This window comes from Stigmatopora nigra, chromosome 4 (assembly GCF_051989575.1).
Source record: "Stigmatopora nigra isolate UIUO_SnigA chromosome 4, RoL_Snig_1.1, whole genome shotgun sequence".
NCBI lineage: Eukaryota > Metazoa > Chordata > Actinopteri > Syngnathiformes > Syngnathidae > Stigmatopora > Stigmatopora nigra.
The window spans coordinates 19,100,607-19,126,728 of record NC_135511.1 but is presented as its reverse complement, the minus strand read 5'-3'; the positions used below and the strand labels follow the sequence as shown (position 1 = coordinate 19,126,728).

General features: G+C 49.4%; 2 protein-coding genes and 1 long non-coding RNA gene across 4 annotated transcripts in view; 2 read left to right on the top strand and 1 right to left on the bottom strand.

The window, feature by feature from the left end:
* The window catches only part of LOC144195987 (glycerol-3-phosphate acyltransferase 2, mitochondrial-like), a 28,103-nt gene extending 5,013 nt beyond the window's left edge, over window positions 1-23,090 (top strand). The window contains exons 3-25 of the mRNA XM_077715948.1: window positions 6,842-6,912; window positions 11,041-11,122; window positions 11,772-11,867; window positions 12,094-12,179; window positions 12,326-12,436; window positions 12,602-12,727; window positions 13,043-13,142; window positions 14,893-15,026; window positions 15,144-15,243; window positions 15,563-15,742; window positions 16,110-16,205; window positions 16,391-16,473; window positions 17,124-17,254; window positions 17,620-17,690; window positions 17,758-17,927; window positions 17,996-18,099; window positions 19,432-19,592; window positions 20,019-20,096; window positions 20,556-20,672; window positions 21,561-21,681; window positions 22,168-22,236; window positions 22,483-22,538; window positions 22,657-23,090. Of these exons, the coding sequence (XP_077572074.1) occupies window positions 11,066-11,122; window positions 11,772-11,867; window positions 12,094-12,179; window positions 12,326-12,436; window positions 12,602-12,727; window positions 13,043-13,142; window positions 14,893-15,026; window positions 15,144-15,243; window positions 15,563-15,742; window positions 16,110-16,205; window positions 16,391-16,473; window positions 17,124-17,254; window positions 17,620-17,690; window positions 17,758-17,927; window positions 17,996-18,099; window positions 19,432-19,592; window positions 20,019-20,096; window positions 20,556-20,672; window positions 21,561-21,681; window positions 22,168-22,236; window positions 22,483-22,538; window positions 22,657-22,779 (2,370 nt within the window). The 5' untranslated portion in view covers window positions 6,842-6,912; window positions 11,041-11,065 and the 3' untranslated portion in view covers window positions 22,780-23,090. The remainder of the gene's footprint in view (window positions 1-6,841; window positions 6,913-11,040; window positions 11,123-11,771; window positions 11,868-12,093; window positions 12,180-12,325; window positions 12,437-12,601; window positions 12,728-13,042; window positions 13,143-14,892; window positions 15,027-15,143; window positions 15,244-15,562; window positions 15,743-16,109; window positions 16,206-16,390; window positions 16,474-17,123; window positions 17,255-17,619; window positions 17,691-17,757; window positions 17,928-17,995; window positions 18,100-19,431; window positions 19,593-20,018; window positions 20,097-20,555; window positions 20,673-21,560; window positions 21,682-22,167; window positions 22,237-22,482; window positions 22,539-22,656) is intronic.
* Window positions 23,091-23,286: 196 nt separating this feature from the next.
* Window positions 23,287-26,062, bottom strand: LOC144195988 (oxaloacetate tautomerase fahd2, mitochondrial-like). Of its 2 annotated transcripts, none has more exons than XM_077715949.1 (8): window positions 25,860-26,062; window positions 25,148-25,392; window positions 24,851-25,067; window positions 24,298-24,357; window positions 24,064-24,226; window positions 23,741-23,849; window positions 23,442-23,529; window positions 23,287-23,356 (listed from the first exon to the last, which is right to left on the bottom strand). In XM_077715949.1, exons 2-8 carry the CDS (start codon window positions 25,390-25,392, stop codon window positions 23,294-23,296), a joined length of 945 nt encoding a protein of 314 aa, XP_077572075.1. In that variant the 5' UTR covers window positions 25,860-26,062; the 3' UTR covers window positions 23,287-23,293. The 2 variants fall into 2 exon arrangements, with proteins under 2 accessions (XP_077572075.1, XP_077572076.1); XM_077715950.1 differs by lacking the exon at window positions 25,860-26,062 and adding an exon at window positions 25,764-25,855.
* On the top strand, window positions 23,649-24,899 carry LOC144195989 (uncharacterized). The gene is made up of 3 exons (XR_013326192.1): window positions 23,649-23,855; window positions 24,017-24,244; window positions 24,801-24,899. It is a non-coding gene; the product is annotated as an uncharacterized LOC144195989 (long non-coding RNA).
* Window positions 26,063-26,122: the final 60 nt, after the last annotated feature.

Below are 26,122 nucleotides of genomic sequence, written 5' to 3'. Positions count from 1 at the left end.
TCATTGTCGGCGCCCAAGTGAAACGCGTTTTGCGGCACGTAAAGACGTTATTATGTAGGAAGCCACGGGCGGCACTTTTGTTTGTTTGTTTTTGTGGTGGTGGTGGTGGGGGGGGGGGCACTTTCGTATTAACAAGGCAGCTAACCGGGTTAAATTGTTCAGAGAAATACCGGCTATTGCAATAAAGCTTCTTCCTGAAATAAATCAAATGAGGAAAAGCCTCATTCTTTCGTATTGGCTCCATCCCGAGAAGGTGGCGGATCGGAACGGGGGTGACGGAGCAGTCGTCGGGCGCGGAAACCTGGCCTGCCGTCTCGAGAAAATCCCCAGTAAGATGTGATAAGGTTGTTTTTCCCCCAATTACCAAGGTTTTCTTTTCTTTCTGTCTTGCCACTGTTGGGCTCTGATTCAATTGGCCAAGAAATGTAATATCAGAAGTTTGACTTAATTCAATTGTTGTGAGACGGACGGAGGCTGCAGGCTGCGACCGCTTTCCTTTCACATGACAAATGGATGATTGTTTTTGGCGTTTCTCGTCCCGATGGTGATTTAACCGTACACTGGGGCGCCGGGGACTCGTTTGCCGGCCATCCCGCGCTATTGTTTCCGACACGGCGTATAAATTTTCACGTTGAGCGGCGACTGCGTCCATGCATCATCCTTTTAGTAGGCGCGGAATATGGCCCTGGCGTTTACATTGAATTAGGGATGTTTTCGTCGACCGAAACGGTTAAATATTCAAAAGTAAAGCAATGGAGCGAGTGGACATCTCCTTGGGCCGCTTTATATTTTCCTTTGGGCTTCAAGGGCGCTACGTCAACTTGTTCTGAGGCCACATTTTTGGGCTATGGAGAGCAAGCGTTCAGAAGGAAAGGGCCTTGTTCCTTTTGAGTTTGACTGCTTTAAATAACAAATAAATGGCCCCTTTCCTCCAGTCAAATGGATTAAGGAGGCAAAGTCTAAGCCGTCGCTTCCCAAGTATGTGAAGTCATGAGATATCCTTGAAAGTTTCCCGTTGTAATTGTCAGCATGTCATTGAATCCAACATTTTGTGGAAACAAGTGTATATGTTGTGTTAAAAAGAAGAGAAGATAAGTGAAGAAAAGAGAAAGGGGTGGGGTGGGGAGGCTTCTTCTTCTTCTTCTTACGGTTGCCAGCTAGTACTAACTGGAGATAAATCTTGTGTTCTCAAATGACTTCCAGAAATGTAATTGAATTGGTCCTGTGATCCATTTGAAAGCCCTTGGGGCTTCTTGGGTCGGCCTTGTGATGGCAAAAGACAACATCTCATTCTCTCTGCGTCTCCCTCCCTGCAGAATGCCAATGTCACACCTCCTCTCTGACTGCATTCAGACCGCAAAAAAAAAAAAAAAAAAAATCTTTTTTCGGAGAACGCCTCGCCTTACGACGTCCCGCCCGGTGTCCAGAAACGGCCCAAAATCCTGCCGGATTGTGTACTTGCATTGCCCAAAATGATTGGCCAGTACTGTCAAAGCCAGGGCAAAGTCACTACGTCGTTTCTCTCGTGACACTGCATATTTTCTATGCTAGCAACGTAAATCTCTATAGCTTTGGCTCTTAAGTCTTACAGTTCACAATTTAGCCAGTTGTTAGCGTGTCGGCCTCACAGCTCAGGGTTCAAATCCAGGTCGTGTCCATCCGTGTGGAGTTAGCATGTTCTCCCAGGGCCTGCATGGGTTTCCTCTGGGTATTCCGCTTTTTGCCCCTGGCTAGGAGTGATTGGTTGTCCCCTGATTCTGGCCCAATGTCAGCTGGGATAGGCTCCAGCACCCCCCGTGACCCCAATGGGATATTTAGTAGCCAAACTCTTAGTCCGAAAAACAAAATGTCTGTGGGAAAATTGCTTTTGCTTTGAGTCGTGCAACATTTTACAGGCCAACCGAATAATAGTCGTCTTTTTTCAACTCGTGAGTTCCATTCTTATGAAAATACCCTTTGACCCTTTTTCCACCGCCGTACTATCTTTGACACAATATGCTAAGCTAATGGATGGCTTGATTGAAGATGTGACGAATGTGGAAGGCAAGCGGCTTGTTCCACAGATGATGTAATGCTTGTTGCTGACGTGGTCAAAGGCTTGTGGCTCCAGAGCACGAGGGCGTCAAACTATTTCCTTCTTGTTGCCGTCGTGCGTGTCCTTTGCAACAGTGCGTCACGCGCCTTAACGCCGCTCATTCTACCTACCTGCCGGCGGTGCGCTTTAAGAACACGCGGCCCGGCCGGACGGAGAATCCACGGAGAATCCAGGCGTCCGGCCCGTCACACCGCGGCCACGTGAGCGGCTTTTGCCGGTGGCACGGACGCTCTCTCCCTCCTCAATGCCATTAAATGGGCGCAAACGCCAATGGCCCCTAGCGCAGGCAACGGTGATGAAGCGTCCTGATTGATCCGACTTTAATATGGGCCGCTCGCTCGGGTATAATTGCGCGCATTGACTGGGAATGAATGGCGGCGGCGGCGGCGGTGGCGGCGGTGGCTTGGACGGCTCGGGCTGGCCTTCGGGGAAAGTCGCTGTGGGTGACCTCCTCGGGATGAATGAAGACTTGTTTGCCGGAGACTTGTGCAAGTCATCGTCTGGCCATCCGTCAAGTTCTAACACTTGGCTACCATCAATTTTCATGGGATTTGACACTTTGAACGGCTCTTTAACGGCTCTTTAACGGCTCTTTGGCGGAGAGACGTAAACTTGCGTCGAAGACACGCCTTTTGGTCCTCGGTTGGGTGAATTGGCACATTCTTGAACACCATTTCGGTAATTTGGGACCCTCTGAAGACGCCTCCTTTCTGTTGTTTGTTGGCTAGATCGCAGGACGTTTTTTGAACTAACGCACAGATAGCTTAATTGTAATGCCCTCCCCTCCTACTCAGCGGCGATAATCTGGTTTTCATCCCTAGCTCTGGATAAGTCTAAACGCGGAACACCCCGGTCTTAATGGAGGGAGTGTGGGTGCCTCTCGGGAAGTGTGGCCTTTTCAAATGTCACGGGCGTTTGAAAGAAGTGTCTTTCAAACGTGGAGATTGGCCTCCTCCAGTGGTCTTTTTGCACCGCACCTCCCCATCTTCTCCTTCTTTGGCGCTCTCACTTTTCTTTGTCCCACGTCTGCCTGAGACTTGACAAATGTCACTTTGTGCTTTTTCCATCGCCGGTTGGACGAGTAATAAGAAATATAATGGCCCTGGAATTAGACTGGGGGCCACGTGTAGAAACGTCGGCAGAATACTTGGCCCGAAAACCCAATTGGCCCGAGATTTCATTCTCCGGCCGACCGCTAAAGTAGGTCTGAAGGAGCGCCGTTCAACTGTGGGCTTTGCCATTGGATTCAAATTGCTTTTGGACGGAAAAAAACACTTGGTCAACGCGCCGGTTTAAAATCTAAAAAAGTGTGTCGTCACGACAGTCATTTTGCGTCTACCAAATGCAACCCTGCAAACTTTTAGAAAGACAGTTGCCCTGTGTATCATAGAAATATGATCTTTAACCTAGTTTAGTAAAAAAAGGGATTTTTTTTCCTTCTCTTTTTTCAAGTACGAAAAACATGAAAGTAGTCAAGTGACCCGGCAAACAGTAGCGACATTAATACAGCGCAAGAAATGATACGGCGGCGCCCGGACTAATGGATTAGTTGACATCCTTGCGCACTGGGCGGGGATTCTCCCATCAAATGAAAGGATCTGTCAATAATGCCTTTTCCGCTCCAGATGATCAACCATAAAGGATTGTTTCATTCCTGGTGCCTTGACATTTTTTCTTTTGCAGAATTGGCCCAGGATTGGCCCGGGATTGGCCCGGGATTGGCCCGGCTCGTAAAACCGACATAAATCTCTGGAATGGGCCTTTTACAAGTCCAAATTCAAAGCTCGACAAGGCGTAAATAACCCTGGCACTTTTTCGTGCGATGCTTTAGAAATATTCAAAGCGGGCCTCGGCCCCCACAAACGTTTTTTTGGTAGCCTTTTAGGGGCAGAATTGTCCGAGGCGGGGGTGCCTTTTGGGAGGCGGCCCGATAGGATTCTCTGGCACACTTGACCTTAACGCCAAAGCTTTCAACACTCAGACAGAGATGAAAATGGAAAGTGCTTTGCTTGTGCAAAGGTCACGCCCACCACTTCCTCCCACTCCGTGGTTACGCTCGGCAGCGGCGGCGGCGGTCGTGGCAAATAGAGCCGAGCCGGCCCGCGGGCTTCCGGATTTTCACCCAGGCCCCCACAAATCTAGCCTCCATCTGTCTGGACGCCATTTTTTGTGGGCCACGGGACAGCCTGAGGCGAGCTAGGTCTTTGGGAGAAGGATCCGTCCACTCCAACGGAAATGGCCGGAGCTACGTGCGATGGCAATGTTTGTAGGTGCTCTGAGAACTTGTGACCCTTTTGGTCATATCTTTTTGCTCCCTAACCCTGAAAACAAATCAATAGGCCACTTGAGCCACGCCTCTTGAATGAGCTGTACAACGTTGTCTACAATCATTTCTGTATTGATCCCCCCTTCCAAAACACTTTTACACTGGACTAGGCAGATGTCCTCTCATCAGAGAAACACATTTCCTCTTAACGTTAATGTCGCCAGATCCATTTCTCTCCAAGATGGATGCCTACGTAAACAAACAAAGAAACCAAAAAGGCCAATGACAAAAGAGGCGAGTATTTTTGCCAGAGACAAAAGAGCCCCCGTCGTTTGTTTTCTGGATAATTGTTTGATAAACATCAGACAAGTGACAAATGCCCGTGAGGCTTTCTCGCTTAACTTTATAACGGACGGACGGGCGGGCAAATTGTTTGGCTTTTTCACAGCCCTCCCTCCCTCCCTCCCTCACTTCCTCCCCCGGCCAGTTTAATCGGCGCATTAACGGCGTTCCGACGAGACAATCTAACTTCCGGGCAAGAGACGCCAAGTCCTAATGGGGGTTAATTCGGAGGTCGCGTCTTTGCTCAGGGGCCCGTTGACCCCCGTCGGAGAAAGACACGGACACATTGGCTTCCTTTTCACACCACAGGATAAACATTTTTTTTCTTTAGCCAGCACTTCATTTTGCTAGCAAACAAGTCAGAGTATTCCAATTTTTGTCCGACAAAACACTCGACGGCGGCTGGTTGTTTTTGCCGCTGTTTTCGCCGGCGGTCAGAAGAGGCCCCGATAAATGGAAGGCGTCCTCCCGACCGTCGGCGGACTGGCTTTCCGTCCCGGTTTAATGGAGTGGCGTGCGGCGGCCACTTTAGCGCCGCCGTGGCGCTGATATTTTGCGCGCCGACGGCTTGACCCCGGCAGTTAGAGAGAGGAAATTGTATGCATTTGCTCTTTGGCGCTCAAATAGAAAGATATAATAATAGCCTTGACCGGCCGGGGTTCAGGCTTTTCCACCATGTAAAATGCATTTGACGGGAGGGGGGGGGCCGTCCTCTCTCCATCCGTCCGTCCGTCCGTCCTCGCTTGGAAAGAAGACATCATTTTTCACAATATTGCTCCAGTTTTGTGGTTAAAAAAATTGCATCACGCCGAAATTCCGACCAAGTGGCCCGGAGGAAGATCGTGATTAGCATCGTTATTCATTTACAATTCCCCCGAAGTAAGCTAAGTCGAGCCTCCGTTTTGTTTTTGTTTCTGATGTAAATTTCCACTTGAACGGTGAAATCCATCGCCATCATTTTATTTTCTGACTGCAGAATTCGTAATGTACTGAATATATTTTTTTTATAATGTCAGAAAAAGTTTGGGGAATTTGTTTTTTTATGATAAACTCAAGTCTAGGACCATGACTTGTTACTTTTTTCAAGTTTCAGCCTTTTTGTCAATGTGTGAAGGTCTAGAGCTTCTTTGGCAGGAATCTTTCTGCCTTTTTTTTTTTTTTTTTTTTTTTACTGGATGACAATCCTCAGTCCGGCCTTCCTACTTTCCTGGCGTTTTTGTTCATGTCCGTCTTCCGGCAACATCCTCAAATAAGCCTTGAAATGTTTGAACGTACGGCGAGAACATTTACGGCACCCAAACTTCGTCAGCTTTCCATTGACGTACGGTTTGAAAGATGATTGATAAAGTACATCAAGTTAAGAAGCGCTGTTCTCCCCTCCCAGTCTGAAACCCTGACCCAAACCCCATTTATAAAATGTGGCTTTCCAGTAATCTTGTGACTAGTTCTCGGCACTGAAGGAAAAAAAACCTACTTGTTATAATGGGAGTGATCCTACTTGGCGCTTTTTCATTTATGGCGGCCATTCTGGTCCGCGTTAACCGCCATACCGCACGCTTCTTTATATTTTTGTAGTGTCTCTAGAGACTTTGGTGGTCAAAAGACGTTGTTTGTCCATGTAGTAAGTATGTGTGTTCACACGAAGGTCATTTCCCGGCGACCTCTGGGGAAACCGCAGCTCAGGCGTTGAAAGAAATGGATTCATGGAAGAGCTGTGGAAGAGCGCCTTGCCTAGCTAGCTAGCTAGCTAGCTAGCTACGTGCCACGGCCAGCTGTTTGATGCTATATCCCCCCCGTCGCTACGCTCGGCTGGCTCCCTCCCTCCCGTGCGCTGTGCGTCATGTGTCGTGCCCAAACTGAGAATTCATTAGCAGGTGGCAGTGTGGTAGAAAGCGCACTTTTTACTTTGGCGCTAGCCGCGTCCCGAATGTGTCATTGGCTGTTTGTCAACGACTCTCTTGAGACATTTTTTTTATTTGCTACAACAGAAAAAGGCTCTTCTTGAAATGAAAGAAAGACACAATTGGAGATCCAAATATGTTCCCCTCCCTCTCTCCTTCCTTCCTATTTGTATTTTTGCTGTTTTACTGGCATGCACTTGGGTAAACATTTCTTTTATTTTTGTCATCTCCATCCAGGGGATTTTGCCTCGTCTGATAACCGTCGGCCTACTCCAAGTGGCGGTCGCTCCCCAACGGCGTTGACGAAGGTAAGCGCAAATGTCAAGTGGCGTGATCCACCTTCTGGCAGGCGAGGTTTTGACGGGCCTTCTTTCATGAAACGGTGGCGGCAGTGGGGGGGGGGGGGACTTTGATTAATCGGAAGAGCAGCCCGCTAAACGCTCAAGCGACACATTTGCATTGGCTTTGACAAAAACGGATCGCACGAGAAAGCGCGTCGGCTGCATCACAATCCACTTATGGTGCAATTTGTGGGCGGGACTCATCTAGGAGCGCTACACAGTTTTTGTCATTTGAAAAAAAAAAATAAGAAAAATGTTCTATTTTGTCAAAACCCACTATGCTGTCCCTTAACTTGTATAGATAAATTGATTAAAAAAAATGTGACCATTTTCCAGCGTCTTAGATTTCGGCTCCTCCCAATAACAGAGGGTCAAAAAAGCTGCAAAAATAGTGATGGCGCTGTTGTACTGATTGTTTGTTCACCTCGTAAATAGAATCTAATTTTGCTTTTGAAAATGCCCAAAGTAGGCAAATTTGGTTGAACTCCTTCCACCTTGCCGCAGAAGCCCGGGCTGGCTGGATCTTTGGAATACGATTGGATGTTTAAGAGCCGTCCTCGTGGGATTAAACGGATGAATAATGGAAATGGATCGGGGAGGACGACGACTCCCCGCCAGGACTAAGTCAAGTCTATCGATGAAGAGCTAACGAGAAAAATGTGCTGAGACAAAGCCGTTGAAGCCTATTGAAAAGAGACCCTTTAGCGCCCCTTTTTCTGCCCCCTCAGCTTTTTTTGGGCCACGGCGGGGAAATCTCGCCGTTATTCGGACCCATTTCCGTTGGCTTTCTTCAGTCGGGACTGGAGAACGGACTGTGGCGGATGAGATTCCACCCAGATAAATGCCCGCCTCCATTTCTATCAATGGCAGCGATAAGGCCACGCACGCACGCACGCACGCACGCCGCTTGTTTATTGCCCCGGCCTCCGTTAGTTTTATGGCTGTTGTTAATGCGCCCTCGCCTCTTTTGCCACTTCAAAAGCACGGCCGATTAGCGGATCAATCACCCTGACTTGAGGAGAACAAATGTGGAGAAGGAAAGAGAAAATTCAGCAGAAAAAAAACAACAACAAAAAGAAGAACATAAGGAGTGGACGGACGCTGAGGAGTTTTAAGTCAAGAGACACAAGACAATTGCCACCGGGATGGATTGCCTCGCCGTCTGCGCCGTCCTTCCGTGTGCACTTAGAAAAGTCATTTCAAGTGGGCGGGAAAAAAAAACAATGTACTCGGTGAGAAGGGACTTGTCTTTGCTTGTCCAAAACAAAGTCAACCATAAAGCCCGAGTAAATGCCGCCGCCGCCGCCGTGTACAATTTGAGGGCTGCCGAAACGCTGAATTCCATCAGGCAAGTCAAATGGCGTCCTAGTTCCGTGCTCATTTGGGAGGCCAAACGTCGGCAGAAGCGCCGTGGAGAAACCACAGAGAGCGGCGTCGTTCGGAACGCCGTTTCCATCGCGGAAATGGAATCGTGCGCAAATGCTAAAGGACCATAGTAGCAGAGATAGCCTTGCTTTATTGTTATTAGCCAGACCACGGGGCGCTCCACGGATAGCTGGCTATGCTAATGTCTTTTGTCCAATAGGCCTTGCTGCTATCACTTGTTGACAAGATGTAAAAAGAGTCTTTTCCAGGCGCCTTGACCTCGCGTACAACCAACCAGTCGTTGACTATTTTGGGAAAGAATGCCTGTGCTTTTGCATCCGCCGGCCGGCCCCTTTTAGCCTTTGACCAGAGTTGAACGCGTTCCCGTGGGGAGGCGGGACGGGCGGGGTGCACCCCACCACGCTTCTTTCTGTGGCCACTGGGAGAAAGGTCATCTGTTGGTGCTCTTTGCGGACAGGGAATCCAGCTTGTCTTCTTTTTTTTCCGGATGGGAACAGATGGGTGCGAACGGCGTTGGTGCTCTGGGAGCCGTGACCCCTGTCAACTGGCTGCTGCTTTTTAATGAGCTCCTCCCAATGACCCTCACGTGTCCGCCCGACAAATGGCCGGCCGACCCATTTCATTCGAAACTTGTGGAAAAGTCGCCCGGTTCTGGTGCCGTTCTCGACTTGGGAGTCTTTTCCACTCTCACTCCGATCTTTCAAGGGGACGGGAATCGGCCATTTGCAAAGTCAAGAAGAAGCCCATCTCTCATTGAAGCCATGTGCAGACCCCCCTCAATGTTTAGTTTGAAGACATGTCAGGTCATGTGACAAGTTGCTCATTTGCCTTGTCAAGACTTGTGGATTCAACTTTTTGTCGGTGAAGTCGTTGAGTCATTTGAATTTTCGCGTGGACCATTTGTGAACGCTCACTTGACCGAGTGGGGTCAACGTGGCGTGCCGTGCCGCTGACGTCGCTTCCTCTTATCTCCCGGGAGTGGGAACGAGTGCTTGTTCAGCCGCTCGCCGGGTCAGCCACCGAATCCCTCGTTCTCGCCTTGATTGATTTCGATTTTTTTTTTATTTTGTATTATTATTATTATTTTTTTTTACTTTCCCCTGCTTCTATTTTCCGGCTCGACCCACTCATCCACTCGTGGCTACTCTTTGGCCTCCTAGAATACAAAGCAAAAGCTATCCGCTGCTGCCGTTGGTGTACAATTGAAAAAATGGATGAAAAAAATGACAATGGTTGATTTCAAAGGGAGAAAAAATCAGGAAATTGAATATACTTAAATGATGCGGCGGGCCACATTTGGTCCCCGGGCCACCATTTTGACAAATGAATTATATTGTAGCTACTGCTATTTGGATTTTGCAACGCAGACTAGCAGCGAATGAGGAGCAAATCATCTAATGATGGGTATTTCAAAGCATCCCGGGGTCTTTTCCTCCTCCTTGGTGGAAGCAACGGGGAGCGCAAATTGCGCTGAGCTGGTGGAAAAGACCACGGAGACATACGTCAACGTGATGGACTTTTGCGTTCTGCCAGCGAGGCGGGACTCGTTAAGCCGTCGACACGCAACACTCTGCAGTAAATGCCTCTCATCGGTTGGGTCCCCTCGCAAATTTACAAGAATCAATCACTCGATCAGTTGCCGGAGCCGAGCCACATTGATTCCTTTGCACTAAAGCTATTCTTTCATATATTTTTTTTGTTACTTTCTGGGGCTTTTCACTGCTTACTTGAGGGGGAACTTGTCACCGCACCTTCAATCCCAGTCGTCCCATTATTTTGCCACTGGCCCTCTTCAATTACTTGATTTAAATGAGCTCAATTTCAAGGCATTTGTACGGGCCATTTTCTTTCCTCTCTGGAATACACGGACGGCACTGGCAAATGCAAAAATATCCCACGGGGACCATACTAATACTCCTCCTTCTTTTTACTGGGTGGGATGATTATTTATTTGTACTGTTTTGGAGTGTTGTCGGAAGGCAAATGCAGATGGGCGCTTCCGGTCCGGAAATAGCCCACTTTATTGCCATTTCCGCACACTTGTGTTTTTTTTTTTTTTTTCCCGTCCAAGTGGATTATATAAGGCCATTAGATTAGGCAATTTGGATTTTTATTCCCTCTCCCGACTGCTTCTCCGACCGCCGGCCACGTATCCTCCGACCGAGCGACGGGCCCGGCCGCCATCGGCAAAGCTGGACCGATTCCCGCGCACCTCTTAGCGGCGGCGCTGACTTGGCGCCCTCCCACTGGAATTGCCAATGAATGTGGGAATTTCAAGTTGGAGCTCCCACCAAGATTAAGGTTTTAATTTGCCAAGTAATGGAGGAGAAGAGAATGGCCGGGAATAAATACACCAAAGAAATGTCTTTGGTTTTAAGGATCGGACAAGCATCATCACGTCATCTCCGTTACCCGTCTATTTCGTAAACCATTTTTTAAGGCGCCCAGAATATGCTATCTCACTTGTTTGTATTGTTGAGGCGACTCGGCGGAACCATTTGGCTTCTTCCGGGGAACCCGTTTTTATTTCACCTGCAGGCTGAATAACGGGATATTAATCAACATGGCGAACGGCTTCAATGAAGCGGAACAATTTTGCCCCAAAGACTTCCTCAATCCGAAATCGATGGTGGAGAAAAAGGCCAACATTCTCTTCTTGTGTGCATATTTCAATACATGGCTTTGAAATCTCCATCTTTGTCTCAACAGATCACGGCGTCCAAGTGGCTTCAACATGGCTGCGAACGGCGGGATGAGCGCAGGCGTGGCCGTGCCGCGCAAAAGACCCGCGGTAAGACCGTCGCTGGTACACCAGCCATTTTTTCTCTCTCTATTCCGCCAGACAGCGTTTGTATTCTCCGGCGGCAACCTTCTTCCGCCCGTTTTATTCCGTGTGTAGTCTTAGTGTGGGCTTTAGCACGTTGGACTACTTTTTTCCAAGCGCTCGGGTTCCCCGAGGAGCTGCCGCTGCCGCCGTAAAAGCCAATAATTGAGCCGCAAATACTGGTGATGGAGTAGCGGCTAATAAACATTTGTTGGAAATATGCCCCGTGAATTTGCTGGCGTCCCAGAAAAGAGAACACCTCGGAGTTCCCCCGTTCCCGCTGTCTTTCCTTCTTTCCTTTTCCCATCTTTGATATGGATTTGACCAGATTGATGAGGCCGTTCTATTCAAAGTGAAGGCGTCACCCCGTTTTTTTCGCCACGTTCTGTACTTGAGCATTTAAAGGCACCTGTCAAGCCAGTAGAATGATGAAAAGGATTTAGGGTTAGGGTTTGGCTTTCCAAAAGATGTCCTCCTGATGGCCTGAAAGGAAAACACGCAGCCACGGTGGCCTTTTCTGGAATAGTTGAGACTGCGCTAACGTACTGATTGCTGCATGACGATCGTGCCGTACATTTTACGTTTCTAATCCACACTCGCTTTTGTCCTCCCGTAGTTGTCGCCTTCGTTAAGGATGACTCCGGCGCCCGTGCTGGGCAAGTTCCGCCCCGTGGTGGGCCAGTGTTGCCAGCGCTGCACTCCGGACAGTCTGGTGAGCTTCACCTTGGGAATCCGGTCCACCACTGGATGTCTTTATCGGCCGGGCAGTCAATTCTGCCTACTATGCCACCCGTCGCATAGTAACAAGGTGGCATAGTGACCAGATTTGGCTGTACTTGGACGAGGAGACGCCGTGGCTCCCTTCCCGCCCGGTTCCTCTGGAATGTTCCAAAGCATGCATTTGATTTGATTTTTGCTAACGTCCTTGTCTCTTTCAGGCACGTCACCGTCAAGACGCCAAGTCGGAGCAGAGTGCCAACCTGGGCTTCAGCGACATCCTCTCCGTCAACGAAAGTCACACCAGGTAAAAAGTGGAAGATGGCCAGTTGGCGAGCACTTTTTGCCTCGCCAGGCGGGGTCCAGACCCATTGATTTGTTTCCTTCTCGTTGTTTTACAATGGTATTCACACAGTAAACCTGTTTTTTGTGGTCCTTTTTGTTGTGGCGCAGGTACAGAGGCTGGCTGGTGCGGAGGATGTGCTGCGTGCTCTTTGTGTGCGCCCGTGACGTTTATCCCGGTCGTGGCGTGGCCCGCCAGGAGAGGCTTTGCCAGAGCCACGGGTACGAGAGACGTGACGGGAATAGATGGACGCGCAACGGACGGACGTTGCATTGTTTTCTCGCGATAATCTCTTAGTTGGAGCATTTCGCTAAGCCTTTCTTTGGCCGGAAATGGTCGCCGTCCTTGCTACTGTATCGCTGAATTGTGGCCTTCTTGTGTTTCAGCGTGAGGGAGGCTCTGGCATCGGAAGTCAAAGTGGCCAAGGACCATGTCAAGGACCAGGTCAAGGGCCATCCCCTGTCATTCTTCCGCCCCATCATTAACACGTGCATCTCCCCGTTCTTTTTACGGTAGGTTTTTTTCCGAGTAACGTTCAATTTTGTGAGCGAGCCACGTGAAATCCCCAACAATATTTCCCAAGCAATTCACATCCGTCCAAAGTATTTTTGGACACCCGTCTCACACTTTAAAGTATAGAATACTTTTAAAAAAAGAGAACCAACTTTTGAATGTGTGAGTCAGCCTTTGTTATGGTGTCTGCGTCCCTATTTGCAGCCCTGGCTGTTGTTTTGTCCATTTTTTTGCCTTTCTTGCGTCAGCACACTTCCACCTGGATAAAAAAAAGTCCTTCATTTTCATTTTGATGTCCTCTTTTTGTGCCTTAGGTGCGTAGGCTGGGCCTCCATGAAGATGTTTTCCTGGCTTTTTGGCAGCGTCCAAGTCAACCTGGATCATTTTAGGGCTCTGCGCGCCGCCTCGCGAGAGGTACGTCTTCATCCTCCTCCTCATCACGATCATGATCATAAACAGTCAGGCATTAGTTGGAGCTGGTTAAAATGACGACGTGTCCCATCTAATGAGACTTGTGAGGTTTGCTTCATTCATCCTTGGCAATTCCCTCTCTTTTAAGAGCCCCTCATCAAATCAAATGTTGCTTCCATCTAAATTAGATTTGAATTCCCTCCCTTCTTTTTTTACGGATCCTTTTACGACTTTTATTTAAGACTTGATTTCTAGGTCTTGAATAGGTTTCCCTACCAACAAATCCTTGTTTAACTGTGCCTTTAACTAATGAATAGCTCGGCGTAAACAAGTGTAGCCAATTACGTCCTCTGCTCTGTTAAAAGGAAGAATATAGAGAGAAAAAAAAAGTATTGTAGTATGTAGTGTACTTTGGTTGGTGTTTAGTAAGTATCACGACTTTAGTCCCAAGCTATCCCAACAGACCCTTAAAATGGGTTTTGTTGTTTTTACTGCCGTTTTGCTTCTCTGTTGGTGTGTGCGTGCGCGCGCGCGTGCACCCCGGACACTTGGGGGCACTGTCATCAAGACATAACGACGCAAACACACAAAGAAGAACTTTTCAATTGCGTCAACAAGTAACTTGAAGCACATTTTATCACCTTTCCTTAAAAAAAAAAAGAATAGAAATAGGAAAGACTGCGTGGTACGTACGCCACATGAGTGAGTCGGTGATATTTGAACAGGATTTGCAACAAGGAAATGTCATCAATTATGTATTATTGAGCTAGTGGGGAATGCGGGCTTTTCTTACTGGTAAACAAAATAAACACAGACAGGAAAGGAGGGAATTCAAAAAATCAAGTGCAGAATCCAAACGGAATAAATTGAACCAAATTACAGACGTCAAATGAAGCGAACGGAGATTTGACTCTTGGCACGAAGCCATAAAAAATGGAGAGAGAGAGAGAGCTGCCTAAAAAGCACAACAATAAGTACTTAACGAGTCCATATAAAAAAAGTGTGTATTTCCCCCTTTGCTTGTTTTCTAGCCTTTTGCTTGCTTTTTTTTTCATTAAAATGTCCGTGTTTTATTTCTCTGTGGATAGATCATCAAGTCAGCACTAATTAGCTCTTTGTTTCCTTAACACTGATCAGAAAGAAAGGCCTAAGTTGACAATCAAGCTAGCGTGTCTCTTACTATTTCTACATGCTGTGCTGACACCGACACACAAACACACAAAAACAACAATCACATTGACTCACTACTACTGTGCAATCAGGGGTATCAAACGCGTGGGGCGCTCCGGGGGGTCGGACCGCTGCACTTTACTCCATTTCTCATCCGCAGTCACGTTGGCTCTTTGGCCCCGCCCCTCCCTGCCGTCAATACGTTGTCATCGACGGCAACCGAGTGGGAAATTCCCCCCAAAGCAGTAAGAAAAGATCCAAAAAGGTACAGGATAGACGTCTTAAAATTGGCTGTGAATGCTCATCTTACAGCCGCAGGTCAATTTTATTTGGAGCAACCCCAAAAAAAACCAGTCCGGCCCACCTGAGAACTTTTTTCTTCTTCTCAAGTATTGATTCCTGTAAGCGGGCCTTGCCTTGCCTTTTGCGCACCTTCTTCAGTTCAGAATTTCATTTTTTTGTGTCAGTACGAAGCCCCCCCAAGCCCCCAAAAACATCATCCCTCTCCTCCCGGATGACGCATCTTTGAGTACTTGGCAACGGGAGCCATCGTTGATGCCCACGCCTCCGTTTTGCTACGCAGGGCTCGCCGCTGGTGTACGTGTACGTGCGTCAGAGCCCGCTGGACAACGCCGTCCTCTCCCTGGCGCTCTTTTTCAACGGCCTGAGAGTCCCGTACGCCATTTGTCCCTTTCCCGTCGCCAACTCCTTCCTCAGGTACTGCGACGACCCGCCTTTAAACCACCCAAAAGTCCTTTTCTAGAAATGTCCAACGTCTGGACGGCGTGGAAATGTCCAAGATTCCATGTCAAAAGCCCGTGTTTGTCCTTTCAGGATGGTCCTCCAGAAAATCGGCGCCATCCTCCTGCCGTCTTCCGCAGCGAGCGAAGAGGAAGCAGAAACGGACGCTTTGTATGCCCCCGTCATGACCTCTGTAAGTCTGACTTGAGCTTCAATGGGACACTTTTGGGGTAGCGGAGGCTAATCTTGATAGGCATATATTATTCCTTATGAAGTAAATTGAAGATTTTAGTATGCTTCATCTAGTTTGCACTGGTTCCTGTGGTGCCCCAAACATTTTTTCTTTTTAATCCCCTCTTGGCCTGGACCTGTCATTTGGTTAATGCGTCACTTAAAATGCGCGGCGGCAGTGGCGGGTATTTTCACGCTAACGGCTTCCGACTCCGGCGACCTTGCAGTTGCAGACTTTTGTTGTGACGCTCTTTCTTTCTTTCTTTCTCGACTGCTCTTAGCTGCTACGTGAGCTGCTCGCCGAGGGCCAATCCCTGAGCCTGGGGATCTCGGCGGAGTCCGGCCGGGGGCGCCAGTGGCTGGATGCCGTCGGGCGGCTCGTCCGGGACGGAGACGTCCCCGATGTCCGTCTGGTCCCCGTGGGCATCGCCTACGATGGTGTCCCCAAAACGCACGTGCAGGTAAACAAGTGGTTGCTTGGGGTGGCTTTTTTGCCACTCCCAGGGGGAATTCATTGCTCATTGGGTAACGTTTGTATGTCTTACGTGATGATGACGATTGGCTTTTTCCATTGTTGAGAATGTGGGGGTGTCTTTCAGCCAAGTTCCACAAACAAACCAAAAAGGCGTTCCTGGCCGTATCCTTCTTTTCCTCTAATTCAGTTTAGTAGCAAACACAAAGATCTTATTGAGACGTGGCGGCTTTTGCTGTTTTTCTTTTTTGTCTTCCCACAATCATGCGACGCACCGCCGTGAAATCAGTGAAATGTGTGCCTTCTTTTTCTTCTTTTTCTTCTTTTTCTTGTTGTTTTTCTTGTCATCTGTTTAGCCGGGCCCTCGGCTGCGCCGGCTCTTCTCTCGACTTTGGAAGAAGGCGGAAGCAGGAAGCGTGCGGATCCATCTGGCCCAAGCCTTTTCTCTCCGGGTCAGTGTCCTTTAAGAGCCTCACCCACGGTTGCTCTCGCTTATCTTCATCCCACAACAAGTTCCATTACAAATAGAATAAAACGTTGGGTGATGTATCTCTGGATCTTGGAGACTTAGTCCTATTTCAAATGTCAAATTGAGCGTTTGTTTTGATTGAGCGCATTTGTCCCCACCCACCTTTAGGAGATGTCCACGTCAGGCAGGTGGAGAATGGACGAATGGTGTTCTCTAAAGGATTTGTTGGAGCCCGCCATCCTCAAGCGCAGGTCACTTTATTCTTTCCCTAAAAATGTGGCGGCGCGGTTTAGCATTTGATGTCATCGTTTCCCTCTTTAAAAAAATCCGATTTCGGTTCATCGGAGGGGGTGACGTTCCGGATCTTTCCCCCCGCCAATTTCCAGCGTCAACAATTTTTGTAGCGCACTATGGCCACGGCTGTTTTTTTGTTGAAAGCGGGCCAAGTTCAGCCAGCGCTGCTGATTAGCCAAGTATTCTTTCATTATCTGCATTTCCATATCTCTTTTTTTCTCTTTCTTTTTCTATTGATAGAGTACAATGACGGTGGCGTCGGGGGAAAATGAGCTTTGAATCAAAGGCTCTCCGGGGAATAATAACCAAAGCCACGCTGCTCGTCGGCCCACTGTAATGTCATTGGATTTTGCTCACTTGCGTCTTTTTCCCTTTTCTGGCCATTGTTTCCCCGCCGGTGGGCACTTGTTTACCATTAGAGCGCCACGGTCCAAGCGGGCGGCTGGCGGGCGGGCGGGCGGCAGCTCCAGTTTGTTTTCCGACCCGCTCTTTCCCCAGGGAAATATGGGGCGCCGCTAAATGATAAGAAATGTTTACCCCTGAGCCGCTTATGTATACAGTATTATCGTACAGTGACACTCTGTGACGTTTGGTCTTCCGTCCGCAGGCTTGTTTCAGCCAGCGCCGAGAGCGGATTGGGGCAGAGGAGGACGTCGTGGCCGGCACCGCCGCGGCGACCGGAGCCAAACGGCGGGGAGAGCCGGCCCAGTGACGCCGTGGCCGTCCATCTCATCTTCTGTGAGTGAGAGATGATATTCCCCAAATGAATCCTGGCCAGCTCTTGGAATGTTGTGGCGCTTTCAAGCGTGTTTTTCACACTTTTGGCCACGTTTAGCGAAGCCCACGTCGGGTACCAAAAATGGACAAACAAAACGGCTGAATGTTGCCAGCTAGTCCACACGCGGACTATGCTTCGGGTTCTATTTTTTGTTAATTAATAATTCCCTTTAGTTTGCACCTCCAAACTTTCTCTCTTTATATATTATTGATAATATTTTTTTCATGTATTTGTGAGAAATGTCGTCATTGGGGTCACATTTGTGGGAAAAATGCTCGTGGAAAGGGACTCATTTGACCAGGATGATGTCATTGTTTCCTTTCAGCCGCAAGTTGTTGCGCGGCCGTCATGTCCACCGGCCTGCTGTCCGCTCTCTTGCTCTACAGACACCGCCAGGTAAAGGCCACACGGGTCGGCGAGGCGAACCGCCCGTCACCACGACGACAACGACGTCCGTCCGCAGGCGGGCGCCCGGGTGTCCCTGCTGTGCCGAGACGTGGCCTGGCTCACGGAGGAGCTCCTGTTCAGGGACAAAGACGTGGGATTCGGCGGCAGTCTGGCCCAGGTGCTCCACACGTCCCTGGCGCTGCTGGCCCCCAACCTCATCATGGCGGCGGCGCCGCCGCCTTCCAGGTGGCTTTCTTCGTAAAGCCAAGGCGAGCCAACGGGGCCGAGAAGCTCAACTTGTCTTTGTTTCCCAGGCCAGACCCCTTCATTTTGGCCCGTCCCACGCCGGACGCCACACTGGAGCTGGAGCGGCGGGCCCAGATGGTCACCCGCGCTTTTATTTTGGAAGCCGTCGGCGGTGAGTCATTTCGCACGCACGCGAAGGCGAGAGGGCCACGTGGTTTTTGGCTCCGACGGCAGAACTCCGGCCTCGGAGTCGCTCGCCGTGGGAGGCAACGGTTGCGCGTGCTCATTTTCAAATGCCATATTTTGAAAAATTGCTCCACTCAAACGAAGGCCACCCGTCAGCTTTTTGGTCAAAGACCTTTGTTAGAGCAAGTTCATCCATACATTTATTTTTCTAGCCCAGAATCCCTCGATGGGCTTTGGCGCCACGTCGAGGGATGAAAATGCAAAATTGAACCAAATCTAGTCAGATTATCACCATGATCTCTTTTTTTCTGCCCCCTGAAGAATATTTGGTTGAAGCCACGTGCAGCATCAACAGAGGGAAATGAGACACTTTAAAGTGCATCTCATCAAAAGATTACAATCTTTTTGATGAATGAAATAATAAAGAGGCGTGGCCTGACCACCTCCTGCCATTTTTTGGCGCTGGAATTCCTAAACTCAGCGAGGCATACCAAAGGGCGCACTTTAAATGTCAAATATAAAGCGGCGTCTCCAATTCTGACCCTTTGCCATCCTCGTCTCTCCCTCCAAGTACGCCGAGATGTCGGAGAAAGCTCGGCCGCCCGGCCCGGCCGATAGATTGGCTTTCCCGTTGTTTTGTTGGAGGAAATTGTGAGCGGCAGCTGGAAGAAAAGCGTCTCTGGTTTGGACTTGGTTTTGAAAAGTGCTTTTTCCTTTTGAGGGCCAGCTCTTCTTTTCAGCCTCTTCTTGAGTGACCGGCTTGCAACTTGGCCGGCCACAATTGGAGCCAAGATGGCGGCGTTGTGCGGCCGGCTCTCCGTCTCGGTCCGCACAGCGTGGCCATCTGCTCTGGCTCTTAATCCCAAACACTTGCGTATTACTCTGGCTTTCCCGGAGGAGTGGAGTCTACCAGCGGCCCGCGACAGCTAATGCCTTCTTTTATGAGCGTGGCGTCCTTTTCTCCGGTGCCTCCTTTTCAACGACGCGCCAAAGCTTCTTCTGGTCTGGCTGGTGCGTCAGAACTCATTAAAAGCTCCCATTGTGGCGCCCAAAGACAGACAGTGTCGATCCCTCGCTCACTCCAGTGAGCAAATAATCAGCAAATAATCTCCCCATGTTCCAATGGGCAGAGATCCGCCATCTTTTTGCCGTACTATACCAAGGAAGTGTTTCCGGACTGAAGGAAAGCGTTGCGTGAATTGAAGCCACCTTATCCGTCTGTCCATCTAAATTGTTTTTTTTACAAGTGACCTGTTTGACCTTTTTGTTCCCACCACCGTTGCCAATAGAAGCCATTTTGTTTCCCTCCCCCTGCCAGCGTGCGCCGTGTCATCCGCACTGCATGACGTGGGGGCGCGGACCGAGACGCCGGACGGGGGGGTCAGAGGTCGGGCCGAGTTTGACGTGGCGCTCTCCCCGTCGGAGCTGAACCGGAGAGCCCTCCGCCTCTGCCATCTCCTGCCCGCGGGCTTCCGGCCGGTGAGTCGCCGTCGGCGTCGCCGACGGGAAGCCGCCGCCGTGACGTGCTCGCCGTCCGTCACGCCGAGTCGGCGGAGGCCTCCGGGGGCGCCGCGTACGTTCCTCTTTTCTCCGTCGGCCCACCTTTCATGTCAGCTTCTTTTTTTTTTTGCATTCCGCCGGCAGCGACGTGACTCCGCCTTTGCCTCGGTGGGGGGAAAAGGAACAAAAAATGTTTTGAAAAATCCTTGGCTGGTTGGCGCGTCCCGATGGCCGATTGGTCTTCTCTGATCTGCTTTCGGGGGGGGTCTGCTCCGCCTGGCTGTCTGGGCTCCCCCCCCCCCCCCCTCACCTGTCTTCCTCGACTGCTCTTTTTGGGCTTGATGAGATGTTTGCTTCTTCTTACCTGCCTCCCTCATTTATTCACATTTTTTTTTCCTCCCACAGCCCTGTCAGTCTCCTCAAAGTTTTGCGCTGGATGCCGTGGAAAGCCTGCTGCGATGTGGCGTCTTGATCCAGAAAGAAGTAAGACAGCTTTTTCATGGGGACGTCAGTGGATGCACAGACATTGCACATTTCACTCCACGCCATCAAGAGGGAAAATATATATAAGTCACTTTTTTTTTAGTATTTGATCAAAAAGCAAAAACAAATCTGCGTTCAAGTGAGAATTGAACAAAAGGCTGAATCGGCGGCATCTGTTAACAGAACAGGTTTTTGGATAGAAATAGTCTACAAAAAAAAAAAAAACAGAGAGTGGGAAAAACAAAAAAACATCATGGAGGTTGCACTTGAGTATTCGTCACCGCCAAACCATTAAAAAGCGCCACTTTTAGTCCGGAAATGACGGTAATCCAGTTCCCGGAGCTTTTGCCGTAGAAAATGATCCTGTTTGAATTTCAAACCTATTGAAATTTGACTGTTAAACAAAAGACAAGAGAGTTTTTCCCGGAACTGCTCCTTTCACTTTGTCTTTTTTCCGAGGACCACGGGGAAATTCCCGTGGACGACACCAGGAGAAGAAAGAGAGTGTCCACCTGGATGGCTACGGACCAGCCGGATGACGGCCAATCCGACCAGGAGGCGGCGCCTTTCTACAAGGTAGGACGTGGGACGTCCGCCCAGTTTTAACGGAAGCTGGGGGAGAGGGTACGGCGACGGGAAGAGGGGGCCCACCCGACGCCCAACTTGAGGAGGCTCCGTGGCACCCGTGACTCACGGCAAATGCGTCGGCCACGGCGCCTGACTGGAATAGCAATTAGCCAAATGCCTGTCGGCTCTAATAACAGTGGCTGAGGACGTGTGGATGGCGGGGGCGGGGGTGGGGGTTCCGCATCTCGCGCTCGATTCCCTGGGGGAGCCCACGCTTTTGCTGGGAAAAAGCAAGAAGATGAAAGCGCCACGGACAAGCCAGCGCCCGGTCACAATACGCCCATTCATCTGTTATTCAAATCCAGCCTGCTGAGGTGATTTGCCCCGCAAATATTTCTGACCCAAATCTTTTGAAAGAGACAGAAAGAGCGCCAAATTTGGGCTGGGAGAACATTTTGCGCTTCATTTAGAGCTGCTTACGTTCAAAAGATAGCCCTTTTAATCTTTCACGCGCCGTTCAAATACGGAAAAGATGGCTACACCTGGGACGCTCTGTTCCGACTCTCCGTCTTATCTGGTCATATTGCCATATTTCCTAGACGTCATTGGGTGCCAGACATTTATTAAAAATGGTAGGATTGGAAAACAAAGAAACATTCAGTCCGACCTTGATTGGTACGTCCATTCCGGAATTAATTTGTTCCAGAAGTGCTTGAGTCATTTGTAATATTCAGAAGTGGAGCGCTATTTTTCATGGAAATTGGCATGGATGGCACGGATGGCCTTTTCGGGGGGGGGGGGAAATCTGTGACTTACGACAGCAATCACTGACGTAAATAAGTATCAGGCGGGCGACCTTCCATCTTTGACTTTTCTTTTCTTTTGTGTCATTCCTAGATGAGCCGTCCCAGTCAGTGTCCCGACATGCTGCTGTTCCTGGTCAACATGCTCGCCGGACGTCTGAGGACGCTTTGCTGGACCGCCGCCTTCCTGGAGCGTCTGGCCTCGCCTCTGCCAGGTTTCATTTTCTCGCTAGACCAAGGGTGTCGGACTCGGGTTTGCTTGGCAGGCCGCTTTAACGTCAACTCCATTTCACCTGCGCCAGACCATCAAAGATAGAATTTTTCCCTTTTTTTAATGGATTAAAAGCCCTGAATATTCCGTTTATTATAGATCTAAAACAATGTTTATTTTAGCTTTTTTTAAATATATATTTTAGATTTTACACAATGATTTGTGAACTAAAAACTGGATTAAAAAATGACAATGATTGATTTAAAAGGGGGAAAATCAGGAATTGTAATACACATCTATTTTCTATCATTTGAATTTGAGCCTTAAACAGAAAGTCAGCACTCGTGATTGACTTTCCCGGGCCGCACAAAATGATGCGACGGGCCACATTTTGGCCCCGGGGCCATCACTTTGACACCGGTGGACTAGATTTTACAAAAAGGAGCAAATCCAAGAAATATTTATTGATCCATCTTTTTTTCCTGGACAGAAGCCCACTTTGTGACAGAGCTGCGCTCGCATCTGCGCAAGACGGCCCAAGAGAACAAACGGCAATACGGTGAGCACGTAAAATTAAAAAAAAAAAAAAACGGTGTAACAGTCGTTCGTACACCTCCGCACGTACATACAAATGTATTCTCAGCCCCCCATTGAAAGCTCTCCACCGTGAAAACAAATTGGAGCGGTCTCTACACAATAATGGCCTTGTTCCATTATTTGGTGGCCTTTTTTACTTGATGGGGTAGGGGTCAGGGGAGTTATGGTCTGCTCTGCAATTTTGAATGAAACGCGCTGTGTTTCCTAGAGAGCTGCTCGCCGGAGGCCGCCACCGACGCCGTCGAGACTTTCGTGGACTTGGGGGTGAGTGACACGCAAGTGACGGACGCGACGCTCTGTGGACGCCATCGATGGCGAAAGCTGTTCTGGGCTCGACTCAAAGCGGGGGTCTAACTCGGCGCCCCCCTCCCGTCCCCATCAGGTCCTCACGAAGGAGAATGGAGAAGAGGGAGGAGTCTTCCTGGGGCTGACACCCGTGTACCGGGTGCCAGAAAACCAAAGTAAGCTGCAGCAGTTCATCCAGCAGTACCTCCCTCCACCTTGAACGTTAAACATGGCCGTTTATCGCCGTGGACTTTGGCTTGTTTGTTTGCGCGTCGGACTGGAGAAAGCGGAGGATGTTCCTCCTTCCCACAGTTGCCTGGGGTTAATTGCTTTGAGATTTTTCACTTAGCACACATTGATTTCAAGTTTTGGCCCCGTAATAGCATTAGCATAAAGCCGCGGGAGGGCGGCTTGCCGCAATCAGCCGCGCCGTCATTTTTGTTTTCCTCCAACGTGAGCTTTTGACTTTGCCGTTTGCCACGTTAGCCCACGCAGACCGTTTGGTTATTAAACTGGCAATTTGAGAATGGATCGGATGTGAGCTCTTTTCATTTCAAATCCGACCTTCCCCACAAATTGCGCTTTTCATCCGGCATTCACGGCGTGAAGCTCTGCTGCCCTCCGGTGTTGTCAAACACGGTCGAGCGGGCTCATCGACAGCCGCCTTAAGAGAAGGTTCTGGTAAAAAGCCCACATTTCCAATCCAATGAGGAGGCAGCGGCCGACATTTCCGTTCAAAGCACTTTATTGACGATGGAGCCCAGTTGATCGATTTGGCACTCCACCACGTCTCCCTTCTGGAAGACACAAAATGAGTCGGTCAGGTGGGCACTTGGCCGCCAGCTGACGGACGGCAGTAGTCATCTTTGCGAGGAAAATCACCTTGAGAAAGAGCGCCGGCTTTCTGAACACCCCCACGCCGGGAGGGGTGCCCGTCAGGAACACGTCTCCGGGAGTCAACGTCACAAATCTTAAAAGGGAAGACGGACGGCGAGCCAAGTTAAGTAGACGTAACCGCGTACCAAAATCTTGCACTAATGTAGCCCATGAATTTAAAGCTTCTTTCACTTTAACAGAGGCTCCTGTGCGCTTTACGGCATTGCGAGCTCGACTCCTATTCATAACCGCTTTTGGGGTTGTACATTCCATGGCGTGTTTGATAGAAGCAGGTTTGCTCTTACTTTGAAAGCCAGGAGACGAGCGCTTGTGTCCTGAAGATCATCTGATCCGTGTTGCTGCTCTGGACCACTTGTCCGTTGAGGAGACAGCGAATTCCCAACTTGTGCGGATCTGGAGGTGATGACATTTTTTTTTTTCAATTCTGGGATGTCCAAACTTCTCCGAAGGCCACCTACTTAACGGCTGTCTGTGTTAGCGTGCCAAATTTGTTTTGATCTATTTCAAAAATAAAAGTAGATGAATTTCAATTTGGCCTTTGAATCCTTGTATCCTTGTAGGCCATCGGAGAAGAAGTTTGGACAGAGTATGAAGGGCGATGTATGACCTGCGACGGCATCCGTGGTGACCAAGGCCGGTCCGAGGGGACAAAAGCTTTCAAAGGTCTTTCCCAGCAGCCACTGCTTCCCGTTGCGTTTCATCTGCCAGTCGCGAGCGCTCACGTCGTTGGCCACCGTGAAGCCCGCCACGTACGAGAGGGCCTCTTCCTCCTGGACGGCCACAAAATGGTGAGTGAGTCCGCTCCAGACCGACCGACCGACCGACCGGTCGCCGCTCTTACCTTGATGTACCTCCCCTTGCGTCCGATCACAAAAGCCAGTTCCACTTCCCAGTCCACCTCCTTTCAATGAGATCAAACACAGAGTTAGGATCTTGTTCCAATCCAGTTAAGGTATTAAAAAAAGGGGGGGGGGACAATTGGGGACAGCACTTTTGCTCGCGGCCACTAGTGGGCAGCAGTCAGTCGGACGCAAAGGGGCGCTGTATCTCAGCTCAACTCCCACATCAAATTGTTTTAGTTTTGAACTATAATTGCCCTTCATTGTACTAGTTTGTCCGTTTTTAAATGCTGAAGAAAATCTTAACGGATGGAATTCATGAGCTGGGGAAACAACACCCTCGTGCGTCCGAGGCCGATTACTACATGTCAAGGCAGGCACGGCGCCTTACTTCTGCCCCTAGTGGCCGCGAGTGGAGGTGCAGCACTATTGTTTATTTGCACCAAAAACACAGGCGTGAAGATCAATTCATTGGAATGGTGTCATGCCACATCTTGATATATAGCAGAATGGAAAACGCCAAAACGAAAGAGCGCCATCTTACACCACACTCACTTGGCTCTCGGGAGGAAGAAGAATGTCATGGAAGGGCCCCGTGATGGCGTTGGGGAACTTGTTGAAGATAAGGGGTTCCTTGGGGATGGGGGCATTCTGTTCCAGGCAGTGGTCCCGGTAGTTGAGGCCCACGCACACCAACTTCTCCGGGGAGGAAACGGGAGACAGGATCCTCACGTCGGAGCGCTTCAGCACGTGGCGGCCGGACGACAGGGCCCTGCGGCCGGGGGATCACGTCGCCGTCAATCACGTCCGAGGGAAAGTAAGTGCTCTTGGGCGGCTCGCCGATGGATATACCTGCGGGCTCGTTCCAGACCTTGGTCTCCCATCTCTAGAAGCTCTTTCACGGTGCCGGGCACGGAGGGGTCGCAGGCCCTGAGGTCCACCACGTCCAGGCCCGGGCCCAATTCCGCTCCCACTCGGACGCCCTCGCCGTCCAGGCGCTGGAACTGAACCAGCCGCATGCCCCGTTTGTGCAGGTTGGACAAGCCTCCGGGAAAGTGCGAACGGAGGAGGCGGAAGGAGCCCAAAGCGACTCTCATCTTTGGAGAGACGGGAGACAAGAGGTAGGAGGTGTGCTCATTCAAATTTACATATTCACATGCATCTGGCAGTAATAACCTAATAATAATAATAATAATAAGGTTCAGCAGATTTTTTGGGAGGAATGTCATATTTAAATGGATATGCATGACAAATGGTAACGTGTTCGTTACTCAGCGGATAGAAACAAAACAGATTGAAGACTAATGAAGCTCATTGGATACAGACATATGTTGTGGTGCTCTTGTTTTCTAAAAGAATTTCTATACGTACAAGTAAACAAACTCAAGCGTCGGTCGCGCGCCGATGCAGCTCAAACGACAGTGTTATAAAAATGCATCAAAGTATCCTCGATAGTTCCATTGCCTACCTGAAGGTCGAGCACATCAATTCGGAGATTATTTACACAAGAAGCATCTTAAGTGCAGCCCTAGGTTAATATTGCACTCATTCACTGACGACTCACCTCTGCTCGACTTCTGCTCCTTAAACTCGACTTCCGCAAAGCTTCAGTGACTGAAATTTCCCTTCCACCGCGTCCCCGAATCCGCTGATTTTCAATCTAATTAATAAGCCTATCGCTCGTATACACTTATGTACACAATGTATATTTAAAACAGCAACAACAACAACAACAACAACAACAACAACAACAACTAGTAATGGATATTTGGGTGTCATTAAAACGAACACTACAAGTCCCGTCAGGCATAACAAAATCATCTTCGT